At 49.1% G+C, this 21,560-nt stretch overlaps 1 protein-coding gene across 2 annotated transcripts in view; it reads left to right on the top strand.

The window, feature by feature from the left end:
* The first annotated feature begins 3,188 nt into the window (after positions 1-3,188).
* Positions 3,189-21,560, top strand: part of Itgal (integrin subunit alpha L) — a 38,893-nt gene continuing 20,521 nt past the window's right edge. For both annotated transcript variants that reach the window (XM_059266565.1, XM_059266558.1), the window contains exons 1-15: positions 3,189-3,353; positions 4,371-4,470; positions 6,063-6,157; positions 6,265-6,332; positions 7,574-7,691; positions 7,811-7,941; positions 8,630-8,775; positions 12,915-13,047; positions 13,167-13,317; positions 14,674-14,747; positions 14,841-14,973; positions 18,671-18,822; positions 19,150-19,287; positions 19,930-20,124; positions 20,268-20,398. In XM_059266565.1, the coding sequence (XP_059122548.1) occupies positions 3,299-3,353; positions 4,371-4,470; positions 6,063-6,157; positions 6,265-6,332; positions 7,574-7,691; positions 7,811-7,941; positions 8,630-8,775; positions 12,915-13,047; positions 13,167-13,317; positions 14,674-14,747; positions 14,841-14,973; positions 18,671-18,822; positions 19,150-19,287; positions 19,930-20,124; positions 20,268-20,398 (1,820 nt within the window). In that variant the 5' untranslated portion in view covers positions 3,189-3,298. The remainder of the gene's footprint in view (positions 3,354-4,370; positions 4,471-6,062; positions 6,158-6,264; positions 6,333-7,573; positions 7,692-7,810; positions 7,942-8,629; positions 8,776-12,914; positions 13,048-13,166; positions 13,318-14,673; positions 14,748-14,840; positions 14,974-18,670; positions 18,823-19,149; positions 19,288-19,929; positions 20,125-20,267; positions 20,399-21,560) is intronic.

Below are 21,560 nucleotides of genomic sequence, written 5' to 3'. Positions count from 1 at the left end.
ATCTGTTAGATTTTTGTTTATTAATTTATTTTGTTTTTTCAAGACTGGGTTTCTCTGTGTAGCTTTGGCTGTCCTGGAATTCGCTCTGTAGAACTGGCTGGCCTTGAACTCAGAGATCTGTTTGCCTCTGCTTCTCGAGTGCTGGGACTAAAGACATGTGCCACCACACCTGGCAAGTTTTTTATTTTTAATCTGTTTGCTATTTATTGTGTATGTAGTGGAGGGGATGCATGTGTGGGTCAGAGGGTCACTTTTGGAGGAGTTGGTTCTCAATTTCTACTGTGTGGATCCCAGGGACTGAACTCAGGTCATCAGAATTGGCAGCAAGCCCTTAACACACTGAACCATTGCACTGGTCTCATCCTTTAGATTTTCAAAATACACATATACAAATATTATTTTGTTTTGCCTTTGAGACAGGGTCTCGTGTACTCCTGGTTGGCCTTGAATTCACAAAGTGGTTGAGGGTGATCTTGAACTCTTTTTTTCAAATTAAATTTTAAAAATTTATTTTACATACCAACCACACTTTCCCCTCTCTCCTCTGCCCCTGTTCCCTCCCCCACCTCCTTTCTCACCCACCTCATCCACTCCCCAAGAAAGGGTAACTTTTTTTCCCCCCTTTTTTGTAGGTTTTTTTAAGACAGGGTTTCTCAGTGTAATAAATAGCCCTATTTGTCCTGGAACTTGTTTTGTAGACCAGGCTGGCCTCAAACTCACAGAGTTCCGCCTGCTTCTGCCTCCTGGGTGCTGGAATTAAAGGCGTGTGCCACCACCACCAGGCTCCCTTCTAGGGTCTTTAGGCTTTACCCATACGTCATACACCTGTATATACAAATCCAGGTGTACTTTACAGGCTAGGATCCACGGGAGTGTGGGGGGTGTGTGGGGAGGTGTGTGGGGGGGGTGAGGGTGTGTGGATATTATGTTTGTCTTTATGAGTTTAGATCCTTCACTTAATGTTACATTTTCCAGATCCATTCATCTTCCTGCAAATTTCATGGCTTTCTTTATATCTGAGTAAAATTCCAGTATGTATATACATTACATATTTATCATCCACAACCAGTTGATGGGCATCTAAGCCCGTTCAATTTCCCTGTTACTGTTGAGTACAAAAATACTAAGCATTCGGCGGTGGTGGCGCACGCCTTTAATTCCAGCACTCAGGAGGCAGAGGCAGGCAGATCTCTGTGAGTTCGAGGCCAGCCTGGGCTACAGAGTGAGCTCCAGGACAGCCAGGGATACACAGAGAAACCCTGTCTTGAGAAAACAAAACTATATATATATATGTTCATAAAGTTGTACGATCATCTCTACTATCAAACCCAGAAGGTTAAATATTAATTACAGAGGTTAAACCCACTAGCAGCCACTCTCTCTTCCGCTCCTTCACAGCTCTTCTTCTCTCTCTCTCTAGGCTGGGACTGTAGTTCAATGGTAGATAACTTAACCAGCAGCCTGAGGTGCTACATATGAGTACCAACATCACACATACAAAATTTATACTTGTTCTGTACCCGTGACTCAGGAAATTCCACATGTGCCTGGCTGCTCTCACAGAGCCTGTCTTCAGGGTCTGCCTCGTGGCATGCATTAGCTCTCTCCCGCCCCCATACCCAAGCGTGAGGATTACAGGCTGCCATGCCTGGCTCTGCCCTTTCTTTAAGGACTAATATTGTGGAGCATCCCCTCAACTCCTTGTTGGCCATTCATATATCATTTTTAAAGAAATGTCTGCCTGGGCTGGGGATGTAGCTAGTGGGAGAATGCTTGTTTAGCACACAGGGCCTGGAATCAATGCCCGCACCACAGAAAGAAATGTCTTCCCAAACCTTTCGCTCATTTGAAACATAAATAACATGAACTGAGGGGTGTAGCTCAGCAACAGAGCAAGTTGTGCATCAGGTATGAAGCTGTCAGTTTGATCCCTGCACTGCAAAAAAAAAAAAAAAAAAAAAAAGAATGTCTTATTTTTAATTTTTAAAAGTATATTCATTTATAAAACCTTGATTTTCTAAATTATCACATGTGTGTGATGAGTGAGTGCACATGGAGATCAGAGGACAACTTTGACCTTATGTGGGCTCTGGGGTGGAACTCAGTGGTCAGGCCAGCACCACAAGTCTCTTTATCCGCCCAGCCATCTCACGGGCTCAGTAATTGAATTTGTTGTTGTTATTTTTTGGGTTTTGTTTTGTTTTGAGACAGGGTTTCTCTGTGTAGTCCTGCCTGTCGTGGAACTTGCTCTCTAGACCAGGCTAGCCCCGAACTAGCTGGGGCTGAAGACATGCCCCACACCACCCGGCTAGTAAATAGTAATTGATTTTTTAAAAAGGAAATTAATGAAGAAGAGAAGCGCTCCAAAGCTGTCTTGTTGACGTAGAAGTGTCTTTGTGTCCCGAGTTCTTCATCTATTGTCTTGAGTTCTCCTGCATCATCATCTGTGCTACTGGCAAATGTTTCCTCCCATTCTAAGGATTCTATTTCATTTTTTAAGAAACAAAATTAGTTGGGGCTGGAGTGATGGCTCAGTGGTTAAGAGCACCAACCGCTCTACCAGAGGACCCGGGTTCAATTCCGAGCACCCACATGGCAGCTAACAACTGTCTGTAACTCTAAGATCTGACACCCTCACACAGTCATACATGCATACACCAATGCACATAAAATAAAGATAAATAAATTGTTTAAAAAAAAAAAAAGGAAAGAAACAAAATTAGCTCTGGAACATTCCATTCTGTAGCTTGCTCCAAGCTATATCTCCCCATCTTCTTATCACCCACATTCTTCCTCTGTGGTTCAGCAGCATCGCTTAAGGGTCGTTTCCTGAGCAGACCTCTTATGTTTTGTGTTTTGTTTTGTTTTAGATTATAACATAATTACAGTACTTCTCCCCTCTGTTACCCCCATCCAGACTCTCTCGTGTGCCCCTCCCCCTCTATCGAGCCTTGAAGAGTCTTCCGGGGACTGAGGCTGCCTAGCTGAAGCTGCCATCATTTAACCGCCTTGCTGTCTGCTCTTGGATGATGTGAAAATGCAAGTAGGCACAGGAAGTGTATCTAACCTGCTTATACTTCCTCTCTGAACCGAGAGGTTTCACAACCCCGGCAGGAGCATACCCCTCCCTCCACCCCCACCCAGTGTCACCAGCCTGGTGGCCCTGAGAAAGTCGCACTGCAAGGGGCCCCATGCAAGAGGCACCACCATTTCCCTCTTCTACCCTGTCTAGGTTGCCAGAAAATCTCAAGAGCTCTCAGAGACCGAGGCTGGACCCACAGGTCTCTCCTCGGGGCAGATGAGTTTCCGCATCACCGACCCCAGACTGTTGCTATTGGGGCTCCAGCTGTTAGGTAGGAAATCCAGGAGGGATGGGGAGAGGGATGTCATCCGTGACAGGAGAAACTAGAAGGCTTTGTAGAGCAGAAGAAAATGAGGAGCCACTCCAGCGGTCGGGTGGCACAAGTGATGTGGGCCCCAGGGACCTCAGACAGATAGGGGGAACCACATGAAGTCAGGGCGCGATAGCAAGGAGAGAAAAGACTGGAGAAGGAAGCTGTGGGGGAGGCTGAGCGGGCCTTCAAGGTTTTAGGTAGACGGTTGGTGGACCCACGGTTGGGAGGAGAATTTGGGGTTGGGTTACTACTCCACCTCCACTGTATTAGCTCTCCTTGGAATTTTAGGCAAGTCTTTCCCTTTCAGAAGCATCACCCCCCCCCTCCACCCCACCTTCATTTGAATAAATAAGGGTACCCTCATGCCTGACGTCCCAGGACACAGGGTTCTAAGTCTGACTGTAAGGAAAGTTGGGCCAGAGTCTGAGGATGCCACTCTTGCTGGAAGGGGAGGGTGTTGAATTCTAAAGGTTCAGGAGATACCTGTGCCTGGTGGGTAGAGTTGGGGAGCTTGAGTTCAGCTCCCTGCTGGGCATAAGATATGGAGATTCAATGAGGCTGATCCTTGGGGTTCTCAGGTGCTGGGCTGCAAGACCCCCAGAAAAGAGCAGTGTGTAGACAGCTGTGGGGCCTCAGGGCACCCTCTTTGGGTCTCTGCCTGGGAACTTGGTCATTCTCTGCTTGGGGGCCTCTTTCCCTGGCTTTCTCATGGGCCTCCGCCTTCTTACCCTTCCTTCTTTGCCGGTAGCTCCAAGGGGAAGTTGAGTCCTCAGGGCCTGGGAGGAGTTGCCTGTGCTGTGGGAGACAGACTGTCATCTCGTGTTCTCCAGTCCAGGCTCTTGGGGGGAAGTCCTGGCACCAGTCCATCTCTGCTGGGGTGTTGGTAGCCTCTGGGTGCTGAGGAAGAGGCCCTGGGGCAGCACGTGGGATGTGGGGTCCAGACAGGAAGCAGCTGATTGAGTTTGCTTCCCCCAGTCAAGGCCTGGAGCTACAACCTGGACACGCGGCATGCGCAGAGCTTCTTGGCACACGCTGGAAGACACTTTGGGTACCGGGTCTTGCAGGTTGGAGATGGGTGAGTTGTTACCCTTTCATCTCCCCTCCACCACCAGCAGAGTGTGCAGGGCCCCACGTCTGCCCAGGGTCAGAAAGCCAGGAGTGGGGTGGGATGTCATCTCTCAGGAGCTGGCCTCACTTCTTCAAGTGTCTGCTAGATGGAGTCTTTGAGACAGAGGAAGGCTCTCCAATACCACACAGTGAGGGTGATGAGTAATGTGCTGCATGAATGTCTAGGGAACCTCTCCCATCCCCTTCCTAATTTATAACCCAGTTGAGCACATAGTAGGCAAGCTTGGTTATTGATGGCTTTGGTGGTCTTGGTGGTGTTTGAACACTAGATCTGTGTGTTAGGCAAGCTTGGTCATTGATGGCTTTGGTGGTGTTGGTGGTGTTTGAATACTAGATCTGTGTTAGGCAAGCTTGGTCATTTATGGCTTTGGTGGTGTTTGAACACTAGATCTGTGTGTTAGGCAAGCTCTCCACTGAGCTGCATTGAGCTGCATCCTCAGTCTTCATTTCCTTGTTTGCTTTGGTTGGAGACAGGATCTGTGGATCAGTCGGCTTTGGATCAGTCGGCTTTTACACTTGCTGTAGCCGAGCATAGTCTTGAACTTCTGATGCCCTGGCCTCTACCTCTGGGGTGCCACCGGACCTGGTTTCTTTTTAATTTTATTTTGAGACAGGGTCTCATTAAATTCCCATGGCTAGCTTGGGACTTACTGTCCTCCTGCCTCTGTCTCTGAGTAGCAGAGATGCCAGGCCTGTGTCGTCACAAAATAACTTTGGAGTTGATGACTAAGGGAATGAAGTCCTAAGGTGTCCATCTGACAGACCACTCTTCTAGACTGCAAATGGAAAGAAGTCTTAATGTTCTAGAATGATGCTAGTTGGCTGTTTGGAGAGAGGACATGGAGGAGCTCCCCTGAAGAGTAAGAGCTGAATGGCTTTGGCAGCAAGGTTTTTTTTAGCATATGATTATTATCGTTGGAGGTGTGTGTGTACACGAATACTGTACTGCACATGTAGAAGTCAGGACACCTGCTGGAGTCAGTTCTCTCCTTCTACCATTTGGAGAGCAAATCAAGCTCAGGTCGTCAGGCTGGTTAAGCACCTTTACCCACGGAACTATCTCGACAGCCAGTCTCGTACCACTTTGAAGTACTTGTTAAGATACATAGCTGGCCAGTGCTGGCGCACACCTTTAATTCTGATACTCAGGAGGCAGAGGCAGGCGGCTCTCTGTGAGTTCAAGGCCAGCCTGGTCTACAGAACTAGTTCTAGGACAGCCAGGGCTACAAAAAGAAACCCCGTCTTGAAAAAAACAAAACAAAAGAGCCTGGTGTGGTGGTGCACAACTGTACCACTTGGGAGAGAGAGGAAAAGTTGGATCTCTGTGAGTTCAAGACTAGCCTGGTCTACATAGCAAATTCTAGGCTAATCAGGGATACCTGTAGAGTGAAACCCTGTCTCAAAGAGAAGAGGAAAAAAAAAGAAAGAAAGAAAGAAGGAAGAAAGGAAGGAAGAAGGAATGGGTAGGAAATAAGAAAAGAAGGACTAGGTAGGCAAAGGCCTAGGCAACTTCATCTCACAAGTGAGATTTTCCGCCAGGGTTGTCGTGGGAGCTCCCGGTGAGGGGAACAGCACAGGAAGTCTCTATCATTGTCATCCCAGCAGTGGCTCCTGCCAGCAACTCAGCCTGCATGGTGAGTAAGGAGGAAGGAGAGGGGAAATGGGTCCCGGGGAAACTGAGGCTGACCCCAACACACCTGGTGGCCGGAGTTCCTCCATATTGCCTTTCTGGTGTGTACAGGTTCTAATTACACCTCCAAATACTTGGGAATGACCTTAGCGACAGACGCCACCGATGGAAGCCTTTTGGTAAGAATTTTGTGTGATGGTATTAGGGTCTGGGGAGCTGAGCACTGGGAAAGAGAATCCAGATATGGGGGTTCAGACCTGTAATCCCAGCACAGGCACAGCTGAGACAGCCTGGGCTGCATAGTTACGAGCCAGCCTGCGCTACATAACGAGACCCTGTCTCCGAAAGGAAAAAGAAATAGATCAAAGACCTGATAAAATGTTAGTAGCACCAGAGATTCGGGTTCAAGTGATGCCTTCTGAGAACTGACGAGGAGCCAGTGTCTTCCTGCCTTTCTCACGTGGTCTGGGCTGGCCTCAAACTCACTACATAGCTGAGGTCGACCTTGAGCTACTAGTCCTGCCTCCAAATGAGCTACACAGCACATCTATCTACAGGCTACTTACAATTATTTTTAATGTTCCATAGTTGCAAATTTGTACAGTTAGTGGGTTGTTGTTGTTGTTGTTGTTGTTTTAATTGATACAGGGCCCTGATATGTAGCCCAGGCTGGCCATCTCTTGCTTCGTCTTCCCCAATGCTGAGACTACAGGCATGTGCCTCCATGCGATGTTGTGTTTACTTGTAACTTGTCTACTTAACTACTGTTACAGGTCAGGCACTGTGTTAGATTCCATGGGGGCAAGGCTGTACGATACAAAGATGTACAAAGGACAAAAGCCTTGTCTGTAAACTTCAGTCTGTAGTTATAAATGCAAAGAGCAGTACTGTCTATTCTGGAAAGGTGAGGTTTCGATGCATGAAGGGTTTGTGGTTGGGAGGGGTAGTCCTGGAAATGTAGGGCACTGTGATGAACTAAGGAGGTTAGATGTCATTCCACAGGTGGTGAGCATCCACTGTTACAGAACACTGGCACTGGGGATGTGGAGACCTTTTGCTTTGAAAACCATTTGGGCTGGGCATGGTGGCACATACCTTGAATCCCAGCACTCAGGATGTACAGGCAGGTTGATCTTGTGAGTTCGAGGCCAGCCTGGTCTACAGAGTGAGTTCCAGGACAGCCAGGGTTACACAGAGAGATCTTGTCTTAGAGAGGGGGGGGAAGGAAGGAAAGGAAGGAAGGAAGGAAGGAAGGAAGGAAGGAAGGAAGGAAGGAAGAAAAAGGAAGAAAGAAAGGAAAGCAAGCGGTTTGGAAGTGAGGGAGGGGACAGGATTCCAAAGACTTTTATTCTCTGGTGACAGTGCTTGAAAGACCCATAACACAAGGAAGCCTTAACTTTTTCTCCTTTGCTGCCTTCAGGCCTGTGATCCAGGACTGTCTCGGACATGTGACCAGAACACCTACCTCAGTGGCCAGTGTTTCCTCTTTCCCCAGAGTCTGGGGGGACCTGTGTTACAAGGGTATCCTGCTTATCAGGGTAAGGAATTGGAGATCTTGTGGGTAAAAATACCTCTGAGGAGCTGGCTTCCACAGGAGCCAGCCAGCACAGCGGGCCAAACGTGGTCAGTCAGGCCTGTTTGCGTGTGGTCTCTGCAGAGTGCATGAAGGGCAAGGTGGACCTGGTATTTCTGTTCGATGGTTCAGGGAGCTTGCATAAACATGAATTTGAAAAAATCTTGGACTTCATGAAGGATGTGATGAGGAAACTCAGCAACACTTCTTACCAGGTACAGCCACACATCGGGATCCTTAGTTGTAGACCCAAGATGCCAATAGAGGAAAAAGTGTTGTGAGGTGTGTGTCCAGAACGCATGGACACGTTTGTGCGTAGACCACAGGCAGCACCAAGTCAAAAGCGAGTCAAAAGCGGTCCAGTTCTCAGTGGCAGGTTTTTGTGCTTGTCTCTGTCTTTCCTCTCCACTTTCTCTGTAGACAGGCTTCTCTTTAGATTTCCTGGCCTGTAGCAAACTCCTAAATTTGCATGATAAAGTTCCAAAAGAGCCACTTCCTCTCAACTGATTCCTCCTGCAAAGTCCTAGTTCTAAAGAGATTCTGTCTGGGGCAGAGTTAACTCTGTCTAGTTAAGTGGCTTCACAGACATGGTTACTGGGAGCCATTCCTACCGGTGAGTTAGGTGGGCCCAGAGACCAGGAGCCTAGCACTCATCTCTAGGTAAGAAAGCAGAGGTTTCTTTAATTTTGTTTCTACATCTGTTTATATTTATGTTCATTTTCCAGAATGATTTGGGGCAGGGGTGTGGAGTTGGGTTCCTCCAGGTCTGCATAAGAGGCGGAGACTGGGACTGGGTGGCAATTGCAAGGCCCTGGGTTCCCAGCGGGGAGGAAGGCAGGCTGGAGCAGGACAGCCTGGCGGCGGGACCAGTAACCCCATACCATGTCTTCCTTTCTGCCCCAGTTTGCTGCTGTTCAGTTTTCCACATCGTACCGAACAGAATTTACGTTCTTGGATTATGTTCAACAGAAAGACCCCGATGTTCTGCTACGCAGTGTTAAACACATGAGCTTATTGACCAACACCTTTGGCGCCATCAACTATGTGGTGTAAGTTCCCTTTGGAGGAGAGACGCGTCCCTGTCTATTCACCAGCTCTATGAGAGCCAGCTCTTCCAGCAGCCTGATGCAGGAAGTCAGTGGGCAGGTGCAGAGTGTGGCAGTTTATTGTATCAATTCAGGTGGAGAGCAGCATGTGGTTAACCCATACCCTTTTTTTTTTTTTGTTTTGTTTTGTTTTTTGAGACAGGGTTTCTCTGTGTAGCTTTGGAGCTTTTCCTGGATCTCACTCTGTAGGCAAGGCTGGCCTCGAACTCACAGAGATCCGCAGCCAGACGTAGGGAGCCTCCTTGTAATCCTAGCTGCTCAGGAGACTGAAGCAGGACGATCACTTGAGCCCAGGAGTTCAAACGATATAGTGAGACCCCCATCTCTAAAATCTAAAACAGCAGCCAGGTGTGGTGGTACACACCTTTAATCCCCGCACCCAAGAGACAGAGGCAGGAGGATCTCTGTGAGTTTGAAATCAGCCTTGTCTACATAGGAAGTTCTAGGACAACCAGGGCTCTGTAGAGAGTCCCTGTCTCCCCCCACCCCCCCCAAAAAAAAGATCAAACAAACAAAAGGTAAAACAGGCTGGGGAGATGGCTCAGCGGGTAAAGGTGGTAGCTATATGCGTTTGGTGACGTGAGTTCAGATGCCTAGACTCCCTGTGAAGATCTGAGGTAATGGCAAGATGGCAAAAGACAGAGGAATCTCCTAGAGGTGGCTGGGCCCGCTGACCTGATGACATGGGGCAGCGGCAAACAGGAAAAAGGCCTGTGCCAAACAAGACGGGAGCTGAGGACCCCCACCAAGGCAGTCATCTGACCACACGTGTGCAATGTCATGTGCATATCCTCACACATGAACACATCCACACGTCATCCACACAGATACGCACATAAATGTTTTTAAAAACTAAAGCAAAAGCTTGCCTTGAAAACGTTAGAGTGGCCAGCAGGGTGTGGGAGCTCAGACTAGACTGAGGGCCAGAGGGTCGACACCCCCATTTCCTTCCATGATCCCCCAGGACACACACTCAGACTGTGTGGCTAGAAGGAAAGGTCCCTACCATCTCACTTTTTCTTTTTTTCATTTTCTCTTCTCTGCCACACATGTGTAAGTTGAACGTAAAGTAAACAGCACGCCCTGTGCCTTCGAAGATGCTCTGGGTGCTGCTCTGTGTCTTTCTTCTGGGGCTGAGTTGATCTGTGTGGCCTTTTCGTTTTCTCTGCAGAGGCTGTGGTGGGGACAAGGTTGAGACACTTGGGCTTGAAAGTCAGCAATCTCTGTCCCTCAGTTGAGACAAGCGAACCCCAATTCCAGTTTCCAGGGGAGAAAGCGTAATTAGTTGACCTGATTTGTGTGTTCAAGGTCTGTCCGCTCAGCTGTGGCCTGGGTCTAATGATACAAACACAGACGCCGGAGTCTCCCCACTGTGGGAAGGGGTCTTTATTTGAGACAGAGTCTTGCTATGTAGTCTTGACTAGCTTGGTACTTACTATGCAGCCCAGGCTTGCCTCAAACTTATGGCAATCCTCCTGCCTCAGCCTGCCTCGTGCTGGGATGACAGGCCTACCCACCTTGTCCATCTTTGGAAGGGGTTTTATTAGGGGAAGAGGTCCCCACATGGTAACAAGACACTCTAAAAGGTGTCGATTATTAGAGGCCAAAAATGTGGCCATGGAAATGTGTGTCATAAACACCTTGACCTCTGACTGTCCTGGGCAGAGTCCTGTGACTGAGTCAGGACCTGGCCAGCTTTTTCTGCACAAGACCAGAGAATAAATCCTGTAGTGTTCTGTCTGTAGGTGGCATCTGTTGTGTATTCTTCATTGTTTGACTTTATACTCTTTCAAGATTAAAAAAAAAAAGTTGTTCTTAGCTAGTAAACTGAGGACAGGCTGGACTTGGCCAGTGGAGGGCTGTTTCTCAAGTTCTAGGTACTGGGCATCCACATTCCTAGTGAGTGAAACTTCTGTCCTCTTGGTGCTTAACATTTCAGTAAGAGAGAAACGTGATAAATGAGATAAGTAAGCGAGTTACATAGCGCAGCAGATGAACGTGCTATACAGAGGAGTAAAGAAACTGCATAGGAAGGTCGGAGAGGGAACCGGCAGAGAACGTTTGAAACAAGCTTTCTTCAGATAGCCCCAGGCTGGCCTCAAACTCACTGTGCAGACAAGGCTGCCTTTGAACTCCTGGTCTTCCTGCCTCACTCTCTCAAGTGCTGGGATTACAGGCATGTACCACTACACTCAGCTAGAGAGGGGTCCTGTTGATAAGACTTCCTGGATGTGAGGACCTAAGCCATGCAGGCCCAGAGGAAGCTTTCCATTGGCATCTTATGTGTGTGCCACGGGATTGGAACCCAGGGCCTCCGTGTAGACAAGCACGCCACCATTAAGTCCCCACCCTTGCTCAGGTTTGGAAGCTTCAGTCTGTGACCATCTAGGCTCTACCGCTTTAGGCCAGAGCAGCACTCATAACAGGAGGGGACGGCAGAAAGAACCTGCTCACCGGATGACTCGGACGTCAAGGAGAAAGAGGAAGGAGTCAGGGTCCTGCCGTCCCCTTCAATGACTTCGAGACCTCTCACTAAGTTCCACTTCCTAAAAGTTCCTCCAGCTGCCAAGAGTGTCACTCAGGAGACCAAGCCTTGGGGAGGATACTTAAGAGCCAACTTCAGCAAATCTGACATGTTCAAGAAGAACCAGATGTGGTGGCACATGCCTCTAATGTCAGCACTCAGGGGCCAGAGGCAGAAGGATTGCTGCAGGTTCCAAGAAAGTCTGAACTACATAGGGAGTGCCAGGTCAGCCTGGGCTACATCGGGAGTTCCAGGTCAGCCTGGGCTACATCATCGGGAGTTTAGTCGGCTAGACCTTACGTAGTGAAACTGTCTCAAAAAGACAGCTCAGTGGTTCAGAACATGTATTGCTTTGGAGAGCACCCAAATTTACTTCTCAGCATCCACACTGGGCATCCTGGAACTCCAGCTCCAGGAGATCTAATGTCTTCTTCTGGCCTCTCCAGGCACCTGCACTCATGTGCACATCCCCCCCCACACACATGTGACTACACATAATTAAACTAAAATCTTGAGGAAAGAAAAGGGAACCAGGCCACACACATGTGACTACACATAATTAAACTAAAATCTTGAGGAAAGAAAAGGGAACCAGGCCATCTCTGGCTGGAGAGAATAAAGAAGAGGGACATGGCAGAAGACGTGGTCAGATCATGGCGGTGGGAGTTCAGATGAGTGAGGACTGAATCTGTAGTGAGGTCTTGGCTTCTCCAGAATAAGTCATAAGAAGTTTTGAGCAGAGAGGCAATGGTCTGATTTATCTTCATTTGTGTTTTGCTTTGTTTTGGGAGATATGGTCTCACTGGTGTAGCCCAGGCTGGCTCCTAACTCAAAATCCTCCTGCCTTAACCTCCCAAGTCCTGGGATCAAAGGCATATACCATGGCACCCCAAACTGATTTATATTCTTAAAAAGACTCTTCTTGGGTTGAGTGTTGTGGCACATGAGGTGGAGGCAGGTGGATTTCAGGGAGTTCAAGGCCAGTCTAGTCTACATAATGAGTTCCAGACCAGCCAGGGCAACATAGTAGTGAGACCCTGTCTCAAATATAGATAAATAAAAAAGAAAGAAAACCATTTCTCTGCTGTAGCAGAGCCGAAGGCAGCCAGGTGTGGTGGGAAGGAAGAAGTGACTGATGGATTGCTTGCCTGGAAAAAGTGACTCCACATCTCTCTGGCCATGGAGTCCTTTTCCACACTGGAATTTCATATAGACAAACACCTAGAGCTGACTACATTGTGGTTGTCACGTAATCAGAATGGACAGTAGGCAAATCCCAGAGTCACTGTTCCTCAGACTTCCCCATTGCTCCACGTGAACTCTGAGACATACCGCTGGGCTACCCAGAATAGAGTGAAGCCCACCAATCCAGAGGGAGAGGGTGGCCAAAGGGTGGGCTGGGGGCCAGGAGAACCCTTGAAGGCTTAGAAAACCTGCTTGGTAGATTAGAGAAAGGCTTTCTCGTGATTGGCCGGGCAATGATTCAGTCAGCAGTGGGGGAGAGAGGCCTTGGGCTCTGCTTTGAGAGGAATCTCACATTCCCCTTCCTTGGACACAGGACAAACGTGTTCAGAGAAGAGTCTGGTGCCCGGCCAGATGCTACCAAGGTGCTTATCATCATCACAGATGGAGAGGCTACTGACAGTGGAAATGTCGATGCAGCCCAAGACATCACCCGCTACGTCATCGGGGTATGGTCCCTCTTCCTCTCAGCTCCAGGCTCCTTCCTCAGTGTGCCAAGGTCTTCTGACTGACGGAAAACTGGTCAGAGATTTGGGGGTGTTCCAGCTCTTGCTCTCCTCCCTCGCAGATTGGAAAGCATTTTAAGACTCCAAAAGGACAGGAGAGTCTTCACATATTTGCCTCAAAACCCACAAAGGAATTTGTCAAGATTTTGGACAAATTTGAGAAGCTCAAGGGTCTATTTGATGAGCTGCAGAGGAGGATTTACACAATTGAGGGTGAGTCCCAGCCCTGGCAGCAGGTGGAGAGGAGGGATTAGGTAGACGGCTCACCTCACCGGTGGTCACTGATTGTGGGCCCCACATGGCATAAGATGGGCAACAGGGGCCACAGGAGCCCACAGGCGCTCTTTCCTGACCTGGAATAAGAGGAGCTTTTGGATGAAGACCTCAGACGGAGGACTGAAAACGAAGACTTTTCTCCAGGCAGCCGAGTGTGCTTGTAGGAATCAGAATCCACAGGGCAGTCCCCTGTGCTGGGACGTGGCCTCAGTGCCCAACTCAGTGGAAGACGCACTGTGGTGCTAGGGTGGGCCCAGGTAGACTTGGTCAAGGATCCTTGCTGCCTCTTGCTTGCTGTGCGACCTCAGACAGATCTCTTTTTCTCTGTTCACTTTGTTCTTTTCTGTTACATGAGAACAATAAGGTCGGGGTGGTGCATGTCTTTAGTCTCAGCACTCAGGAAACAAAGGCAGGAGGATCTCCGTGAGTTCAAGACCAGCTCGATCTATATAGTGAGTTCCAGGACAGACAGGACTACATAGAGAGACCCTGTCACAATAAACAAACAAACAAACAAATAAAGAAAGAAAGAAAGAAGACAATACCAGTTATTTATGGATGTAAAACTCAGCTGTTGTATTAGTTCCTTGTGGCCTCTGTAACAAAGTACCAAAGGCTAGTTGGCTTAAAACTGTGGTGGTGTTTGCTCCATCTCCTCCTTTGGGCCGTATAGCCCAAGGTCATGGGTGGAGCAAATACCACTACATTGAACAACCTTGTCTTGGTTACTTTTCTGTTTCTATGATATAATGATGGCCTAGGTATCCCACAACTGTAGAACTCTTTTGAAAAACATGTAGTATTCTATTTAATCTTTGAGAATTTCATACATAAATTTTATTTTATATAAATATATACAATTTTATTTTAGCCCTGGATGTCTGGAAACTCACTGGGTAGATTATTAGGCTGGCTTCAAACTCACAGAGATCTGCCTGCCTCTGCCTCCCGAGTAGTGGAACCACTCCTGACTCAATATACAGTCTATTTCAATCACTCCCCCACTCTCATCCTCTAGCTCCTTCCAGACCCACCCCTCACCATGCCTTCTCCCAATTTCTAGAGAGAAACAAAACCCGCAAAAAACTAATACACTGAGTCCAAATAATGCTGCCTCCGTGCACATAGGTATGGGGCCAAATCCACTGTGTGGTCAGACCCTTGAAAAACTATGATTGGTAACGCTCAAGTTTATGCTTCCTGCCTGTCCCAAGGTCAATGTTGTGCCTCCTGCTCACTGTTCCCATGGATGTCCCCCTTCTCATTGTTCCTTGGGTCTACTTTGTCCCACAGGCACAAGCAGACAAGACATGACATCCTTTGACATGGAGCTCTCCTCCAGTGGAATCAGCGCAGACCTCAGCGAGGTGCCGAATGACGAGATGAGGGTGCTGAGGGGATGCAGTCGGCTCAGCTGGCACAGGATGATACTCATCCTGTTCCTCTCCTTTTCCGAGCAGGGCCATGCAGTTGTGGGAGCAGCTGGAGCCAAGGACTGGGCTGGGGGCTTTCTGGACCTGAAGGAAGACTTGCAGGATGCCACATTCGTTGGGAATGAACCACTAACCTCAGATATGAAAGAAGGCTATCTGGGTGAGCTTGCTTTTTGTTCTGGTTGGAGAGGTTGGAAAGTCGCTCACACTGGCTTTCCAAACGACGGTGGAAACTGATTTACCTCTTGGTTTCTTTCTTTCCTTTTCGAGGGAGAGGAAGATTTGAGGTAGAGTCTGACCTAGTCCAAGATGGCCTGGAACTCACCGCAAGCCTGTTATTTTAGCTTCCCAAATGCTAGATGACAGGTGTGGACATTTTTTTTTTGAGACAAGCTGTTCTGTATTCTAGGATAGATTGTATGTGAATGCCACAGGGCATGTGTGGAGGTCAGAGGACAACTTGCAAGAGTTAGTTCTTCTTTCTGCCATGTGTGTCCCAGCGATCAAACTCAGAGAGATCATCAGCTTTGGTGGCAACAGCCGTCACCTGCTGAGGCACCTCACCAGCCCGGTTTTATTTAATTTCAAGAGTTCTTTGCAGCTAGGCACTGCAAAGAACTACAGGCCTGTAATCTCAGCGCTTTGAGAGGCCGAGGCAAGAAGACTGAGAGTTCAGAGGTCATCATGGCCCAGAGAGATTCTGTCTCAGAAAGAAGGTGGGGGTTGGGGGAGCTGGGGAGATTAACAGTGCTTGCTGCTCATGCTGAGGACCAGAGTTCAGTTCCTAGCATCTCCACTGGGCAGCTCACACCACCTGTAACTCCAGCTCCAGGGACTCTGATACACTCTTCTGGCTTCCCAGGGCACTCTCTCTTCATTCTCTCTCTCTCTCTCTCTCTCTCTCTCTCTCTCTCTCTCTCTCTCTCTCTCTCTGTGTCTCTCTCTCTGTGTCTCTCTCTCAAATACATAAAATAAATAAAAAAAAAACTATGCTACGCTACTGGGTAGTGGTGGAGCACATCTTTAATCTCAGCACTTGGGGGGGCGGAGGCAGGCAGATCTCTGAGTTCAAGGCCAGCCTGGGCTACAGAGTGAGTTCCAGGACAGCCGGAACTACACAGAGAAACCCTGTCTCAAAACCCTCCCCCTCAAAAAAGAAATCATGCTAAGCACAGAGAGAAAGAAATGTATCTGTCTGGTCACAGTTGCCAGGGTACTTTCTGCTCATGCCCTGCTGAGATCTCACTCTGCACAGCTCCAGGCTCCATCTGAGGAGCTCTTATGTCTCATGTCTTATCTGATTCTCAGAACCACCTCCATGCAGCTGGTGCTGTTCCTTTTTTATTTTATTTTATTATTTTATTTTTAGATTATAAACAGACTGAGAGGCTGGAGTGATTTTCACCAGGTCACACAGCTCGGAAGTCATGGCCCTGGGATTTAAGCCACATCTCTGATTCCCAGGGCGTTCTTCAGGCTGTGCTTCACACACTGAACAGGAGGAGAGTCAGCCTCTCTGCCCTCCCTTCCTGTGCATTTCTTGTTGTCAGTTGTTCTGCAGAAAGAACCGGGCAGACTCTTGAGCTGTTTACTTCTGGTTTGGGGGGATGACAAAGTTTCCCACCTGGAACTCACTCTGTAGGCCAGACTGGCCTCAAACTCAAAGATACACCTGCCTCTGCCTCCCAAGTGCTGGGGTTAAAGTGCCCGGCTCCATACTTACCTTTATTTATTTATCGTGGCAACACCCAGAGCAGTAGCTGGGGTCACGTGTCTTCTTCCTGCCTTGCCTTATCAAGATTTGATCTTGACTGGCAGTGGCTTCGAGGTCTTCACAGCCTGTTTAATCCGGTCTTGTCGTCCACGGTGACCGGGGAGCTGGGTGACGGTGTTTCTCCTGGGGTGCTCTCCTACCTCCAGAGCCACAGCGGTTTGGGCCACCAGGAAGTGGGTGACCTGTGGTCATCTTTGGGTGGCTGTGGATGTCATTCAGCATTGCTGTGGCTTCAGCTTTGGGGGGATGGGGGTTCCTTTTCACTTTTGCTGATGGCTTGGTGAAAAGACTTTTGTTTTTGAGACATTTTGAGACATATATATATATATATATATTTTTTCCGGAGCTGAGGACGAACCTGGGGCCTTGTGCTTCCTAGGCAAGCGCTCTACCACTGAGGGTTGTCCCAAACCCCGAGACATATATATTTTTATTTTATGAGTATAGTTTTGTCTGCATGTATGTCTGTATACCATGTGCATGCAGTGCCCTTGAAGGCCAGAAGAGGGAGTCATATACCCTGGAACCGTGAGCCACCATAGGTACTGGGACTGTGGGTCCTCTGAAAAAAAGCAGCCAGGGTTCTTAACTGCCGAACCAGCTATCCCTCCTCAAAGAGGGTTTTGAGGTAACACGTTTAAGCATGGACGTTTCTCACGCGTCCTTCCCTTCCCTGTCTTCTGATGTGAGGAGCTGGGCTGATGTGGGACTTGCAGATTCCCTGTACGGTTGAGTACAAGTGTGCATCAGCTCTTCGTTTTCAACACGCCCATCAACTCTGCCAGGGGTTCTCTGGGTAGCCTTGGCTGTTGAGAACTTGCTTTGTAGCCCAGGCAGGCCTCAAACTCAGAGATCCACCTGCCTCTAGCTCCCAAGTGCTGGGGTTAAAGGTGTGCGCCACCACGCCCGGCTCTTTGCCTCCTCCTGAGGAGATTGTGTGAGTTGCTTACCTTGTTGCTCTGACAACATCCCTGTTGGCACATAGGGAAGGAGGAGTTATTTTTGGCTCACAGCTTAGGAAGGGACACAGTACACCGGCGGGGAGGGCACGGTGGCAGGAGTTTGAGGTCACAATTCATCTGTAGTTAAAAAAAAAAAATTACTGTTTTTCCTTCAGTCCTGGATGAGATGGTACCGCCCACATCAGGGTGGGTTTTCCCTCCTTGGTTAAAGGTGGGAGAAATGGCTCATTCATTTAGAGCACTTGTCAGAGTCTGCCAACAGTCAGGTGGGTAGCCGGGTGGAGGCGTGCGGATTGTAGAGACAATGAAGAAGACAGAACAGAGTCGAGAGGTCTGCTGGTCAATGCTGGACAATGCCTGAGTTTATTTCACAGCCAGCTGATATACAGTCTGGAAGGACAGAGGTAGAACAATGCACAGCACAGGCATTCAACCACTGTCTATCCTGTCCTTGCGTCAAGGAGCAGGCAGTTTCTTTTTCTATCTCAGTATACCCCCGGCTGGCATCAGCAGCCTACGTCTAGCTAGATAGTGTGTTCCTTCCCATGGGCTAATCAGGACTTTCTCACAGCCCTTCAAGGAGACTCTGTGGACTAATCAGAACTTTCTCACAGCCTTGGAGCAAACAACCCTGAACTCTATTGACTTAGAATAGACTTCAGATTCAAACTGGGAAACTGAGTCAGTTGTGAGCTCCCACAAGCACTTACTACTCTGACAGAGGACTGGAGTTTGATTCCCAGCACCCACATGGTGGCCCACAACCACCTGTAATGCCAATTTCAAGGAGTCTGACACCCTCTTCTGGTCTCCATGGTTGCTAAGTATACACATGGGCCACATACCTATGTACAGGTAAAACACTCATATACATGAGATTGAATTGTGCCTCAGCATACTCTTTGTCCATCGGCACACGGATGGCTGTCCCCTGGGTTAGCAGGTTGTCCACCATTGAAAAGTTCTGGGGTGGTGAAGCTGTTCAGTGCATATGACGGCCGTCTCAGGCAAACGGTCTTCTGGCTGTTTCCGTGTGTCTTTGTTATGAGCCCGATGGTGTGGGCTGTCCTTCTCCCAGCAGCCTTTATACCTCTAACTCCAAGTTCCTCACCTCGGTTTAGGTTACACCGTGGCCTGGCTGCCCTCCCGTAGCTCCATGTCACTACTGGCAGTGGGAGCCCCACGGTACCACCATGTTGGACAAGTACTGCTCTTCCAAGCACCCAAAGCCGGAGGACCCTGGAGTCAGATCCAGAAAATAGAAGGGACTCAGGTGAGAGTGGCCAGAAGGGCGTCCACCAGGGCAACATGAGTGATGGTTCCTATGCCCTGCAAATACGGTACTGTGTGGGATGAACCACGTTTGCTGCTTAGAACAGACTCTGAGGTAAATCGTCCTTTCTCCACTCTCCACCTTAAGACACTGACCCTCCAGGGGCCCAACTCATCTTAATTCACATAAGCTCAAGGGTGGAACCGAGACCTGGTCCTGCATTTGAGGTGGGGGAAGGTGGATGTGGTGCAGCTGAGGGGTCGGAGGGGACCTGCACTTCCTGCTGGCCCTGCTGACTCTTCCTGGGGTGCCTTCCTGTCCCCACAGATTGGATCTTATTTTGGTGGGGAGCTCTGTAGCGTTGACTTGGACCATGATGGTGAGGCGGAGCTGTTGCTGATTGGAGTGCCCCTGTTCTATGGGGAGCAGAGAGGAGGCCGGGTGTTTATTTACCAGAGAAGAGAGGTGAGAACCAGGACTTCCGGTGAGGCAGGGAAGGGGGCGAGGCGGGGAGCTCTGCTCGGGTCTGGGTTATTCTGAAGGACTTCTCCGCTATGCCAACGAAACCCTTTAAACAACAAACAGCCCTGATAGTCTTTGTGGTTTGTTGTGCAAAGCCTGGTGCCGTGTCTTGTATACATGGCCTCATTCATTGTTGATGGTTGCCTAAGACCTACAAGCCGTGTGTTCCGGATGTGAGCACAAGGCTAGGGAGGCTTCCTCCTGTCCCAGAGCCACAAGGTCATGTAGACAGAAAGGGACTGGGCTGTCAGCCTGACAGCAGCGTTGAGATGCTTTGAGGACCTGGTCACACCTTTCTTTTGTGCTCTTCAATGTATCAACCACAATGCCACGTTCTGGGAAAGTTTGCTGAGGTTAAGAGGTTAAGGTGTAAGCCGGGCAGTGGTGGCGCACACCTTTAATCCCAGCACTCGAGAGGCAGAGCCAGGCGGATCTCTGTGAGTTCGAGGCCAGCCTGGTCTACAGAGCAAGTTCCAGGACAGACACCAAAGCTACACAGAGAAACCCTGTCTCGAAAAACAAACAAACAAACAAACAAACAAACAAACAAGAGGTTAAGATGTGATCCATCTCCTTCCCATGAAGGTGTTCAACATGGCTTCAGAGCTGCAGGGCAACCCTGGCTACCCACTTGGTCGGTTTGGAGCTGCTATAACTGCCCTGACGGACATCAATGGGGATGGTCTGACAGACGTGGCCGTGGGAGCCCCTCTGGAGGAGCAGGGGGCCGTGTATATCTTCAACGGGCAGCCTGGTGGGCTTAATCCCCAGCCAAGCCAGGTAAGGTACCCTGCCTGCCCATCAAACTGGGACCTCATGGGCCTTGAAACCTCAAGGCTCCTGGCCCAGACCGAGCCTTGACTTTGTTTCCTGCACCTGACCTCTCTCAGCTTAGCATCTATTTCTCTCTCGCTCCCCCCCAGAGAATCCAGGGAACCCAGGTGTCCCCAGGAATCCAGTGGTTTGGACGCTCCGTCCATGGGGTGAAGGACCTTGGAGGGGACAGGCTGGCAGATGTAGTTGTGGGAGCCCAGGGCCGGGTGATTGTGCTGAGGTAAGACGGGCTTCCCGAGTCGCCCTCATCAATGTAGCTCTCTGTTCCTTCTCGGAGCCTCAGGGGCACTGTGCTCCAACTCTCCGAGGCCAGCCCTCCTTCACGGTTTCAGTATCTTACCCCAGGCTCAGCAGCCACTACTCAGAGACAGAGAAGGGATTTGAACCCACGTCTCTCTGGATCTGAAGGCTTGGGTTCTTGAAACCCAAGTTTCTCCATTTTTGAAGTGGTGGTGACATTTTCTGCTTTGTTAGTGACATGGTACAGGGAATAGATATTATCACATAGTATGCCTTTAAAAATTATGCTCATTTGTATGCCTGTGTGTGTGTTTACTCTCATGCAATGCCACACCACATGTGGGGATCAGAGCACAACTCTGTCCTTCCACCCTGTGGGTCCCAGGCTTGGAGACAAACTCCTTTACCCTCTGAGCCAACTTGCTGACCCCCTTTCTGTTTTGGGGTATGGTGGGGATAGAATCCAGGGCCTTGTGCAGGTTAGGAAGGCATTCTATCACTGCACTCCACCCTTAATGTGGTTGCCAAAACTTTTTTGTCTTGTTTTTGTTTGTTTGTTTTTGTTTTGTTTTGTTTTTTTAAGTCCATGGCCTGGTTTGGTGGTCCACATTGTTTTGTTTTTTATTTGGGGGATTTTGTTTTGTCTTTTCAAGACAGGGTCACAATGGAGTACAGGCTGGCTTACAGCTCAGAATGGTAGCCCAAGCTGTCCTTGAAGTCAAGGTCTTTGTGCCTCTACCTCCCTTTGCCAGGATTCCAGGGATGTACCATCATGCTCAGCACCTGCCCTACCTTGAACACTGGGGCAGACACTGAGCACTGAGTGTATGTGAGGACAGGTGTAATGAAAACTTGAAGGCAGCCTGCTGAGGGTCACAAGGAGATGAACAGGCTCCTGTAAGGCAGTAGCAGAGACAGCCTATTGCCGATCAGGGCCTCTCTGAGGGGCTGGTGTTGGAGCTGAGAACTGAAAGGTGAGAATGTGTAGGCTGGCAGAAGCCTAGGTTGAGAGGTTTATAGAAATCCCAGCATGTGTCAAGGCCATAAGGAAGGTGGAAGACTGATAGGGAAGAGGGAAGTGTGCCTAGAATGTGGTTGTCCCAGGGGCACTGTGGTAGGAAATAAGACTTTTAGGACAGGTA

This window comes from Peromyscus eremicus, chromosome 1 (genome assembly GCF_949786415.1).
Source record: "Peromyscus eremicus chromosome 1, PerEre_H2_v1, whole genome shotgun sequence".
Taxonomy (NCBI): domain Eukaryota; kingdom Metazoa; phylum Chordata; class Mammalia; order Rodentia; family Cricetidae; genus Peromyscus; species Peromyscus eremicus.
This window is presented reverse-complemented; position numbering and strand designations above follow the sequence as displayed.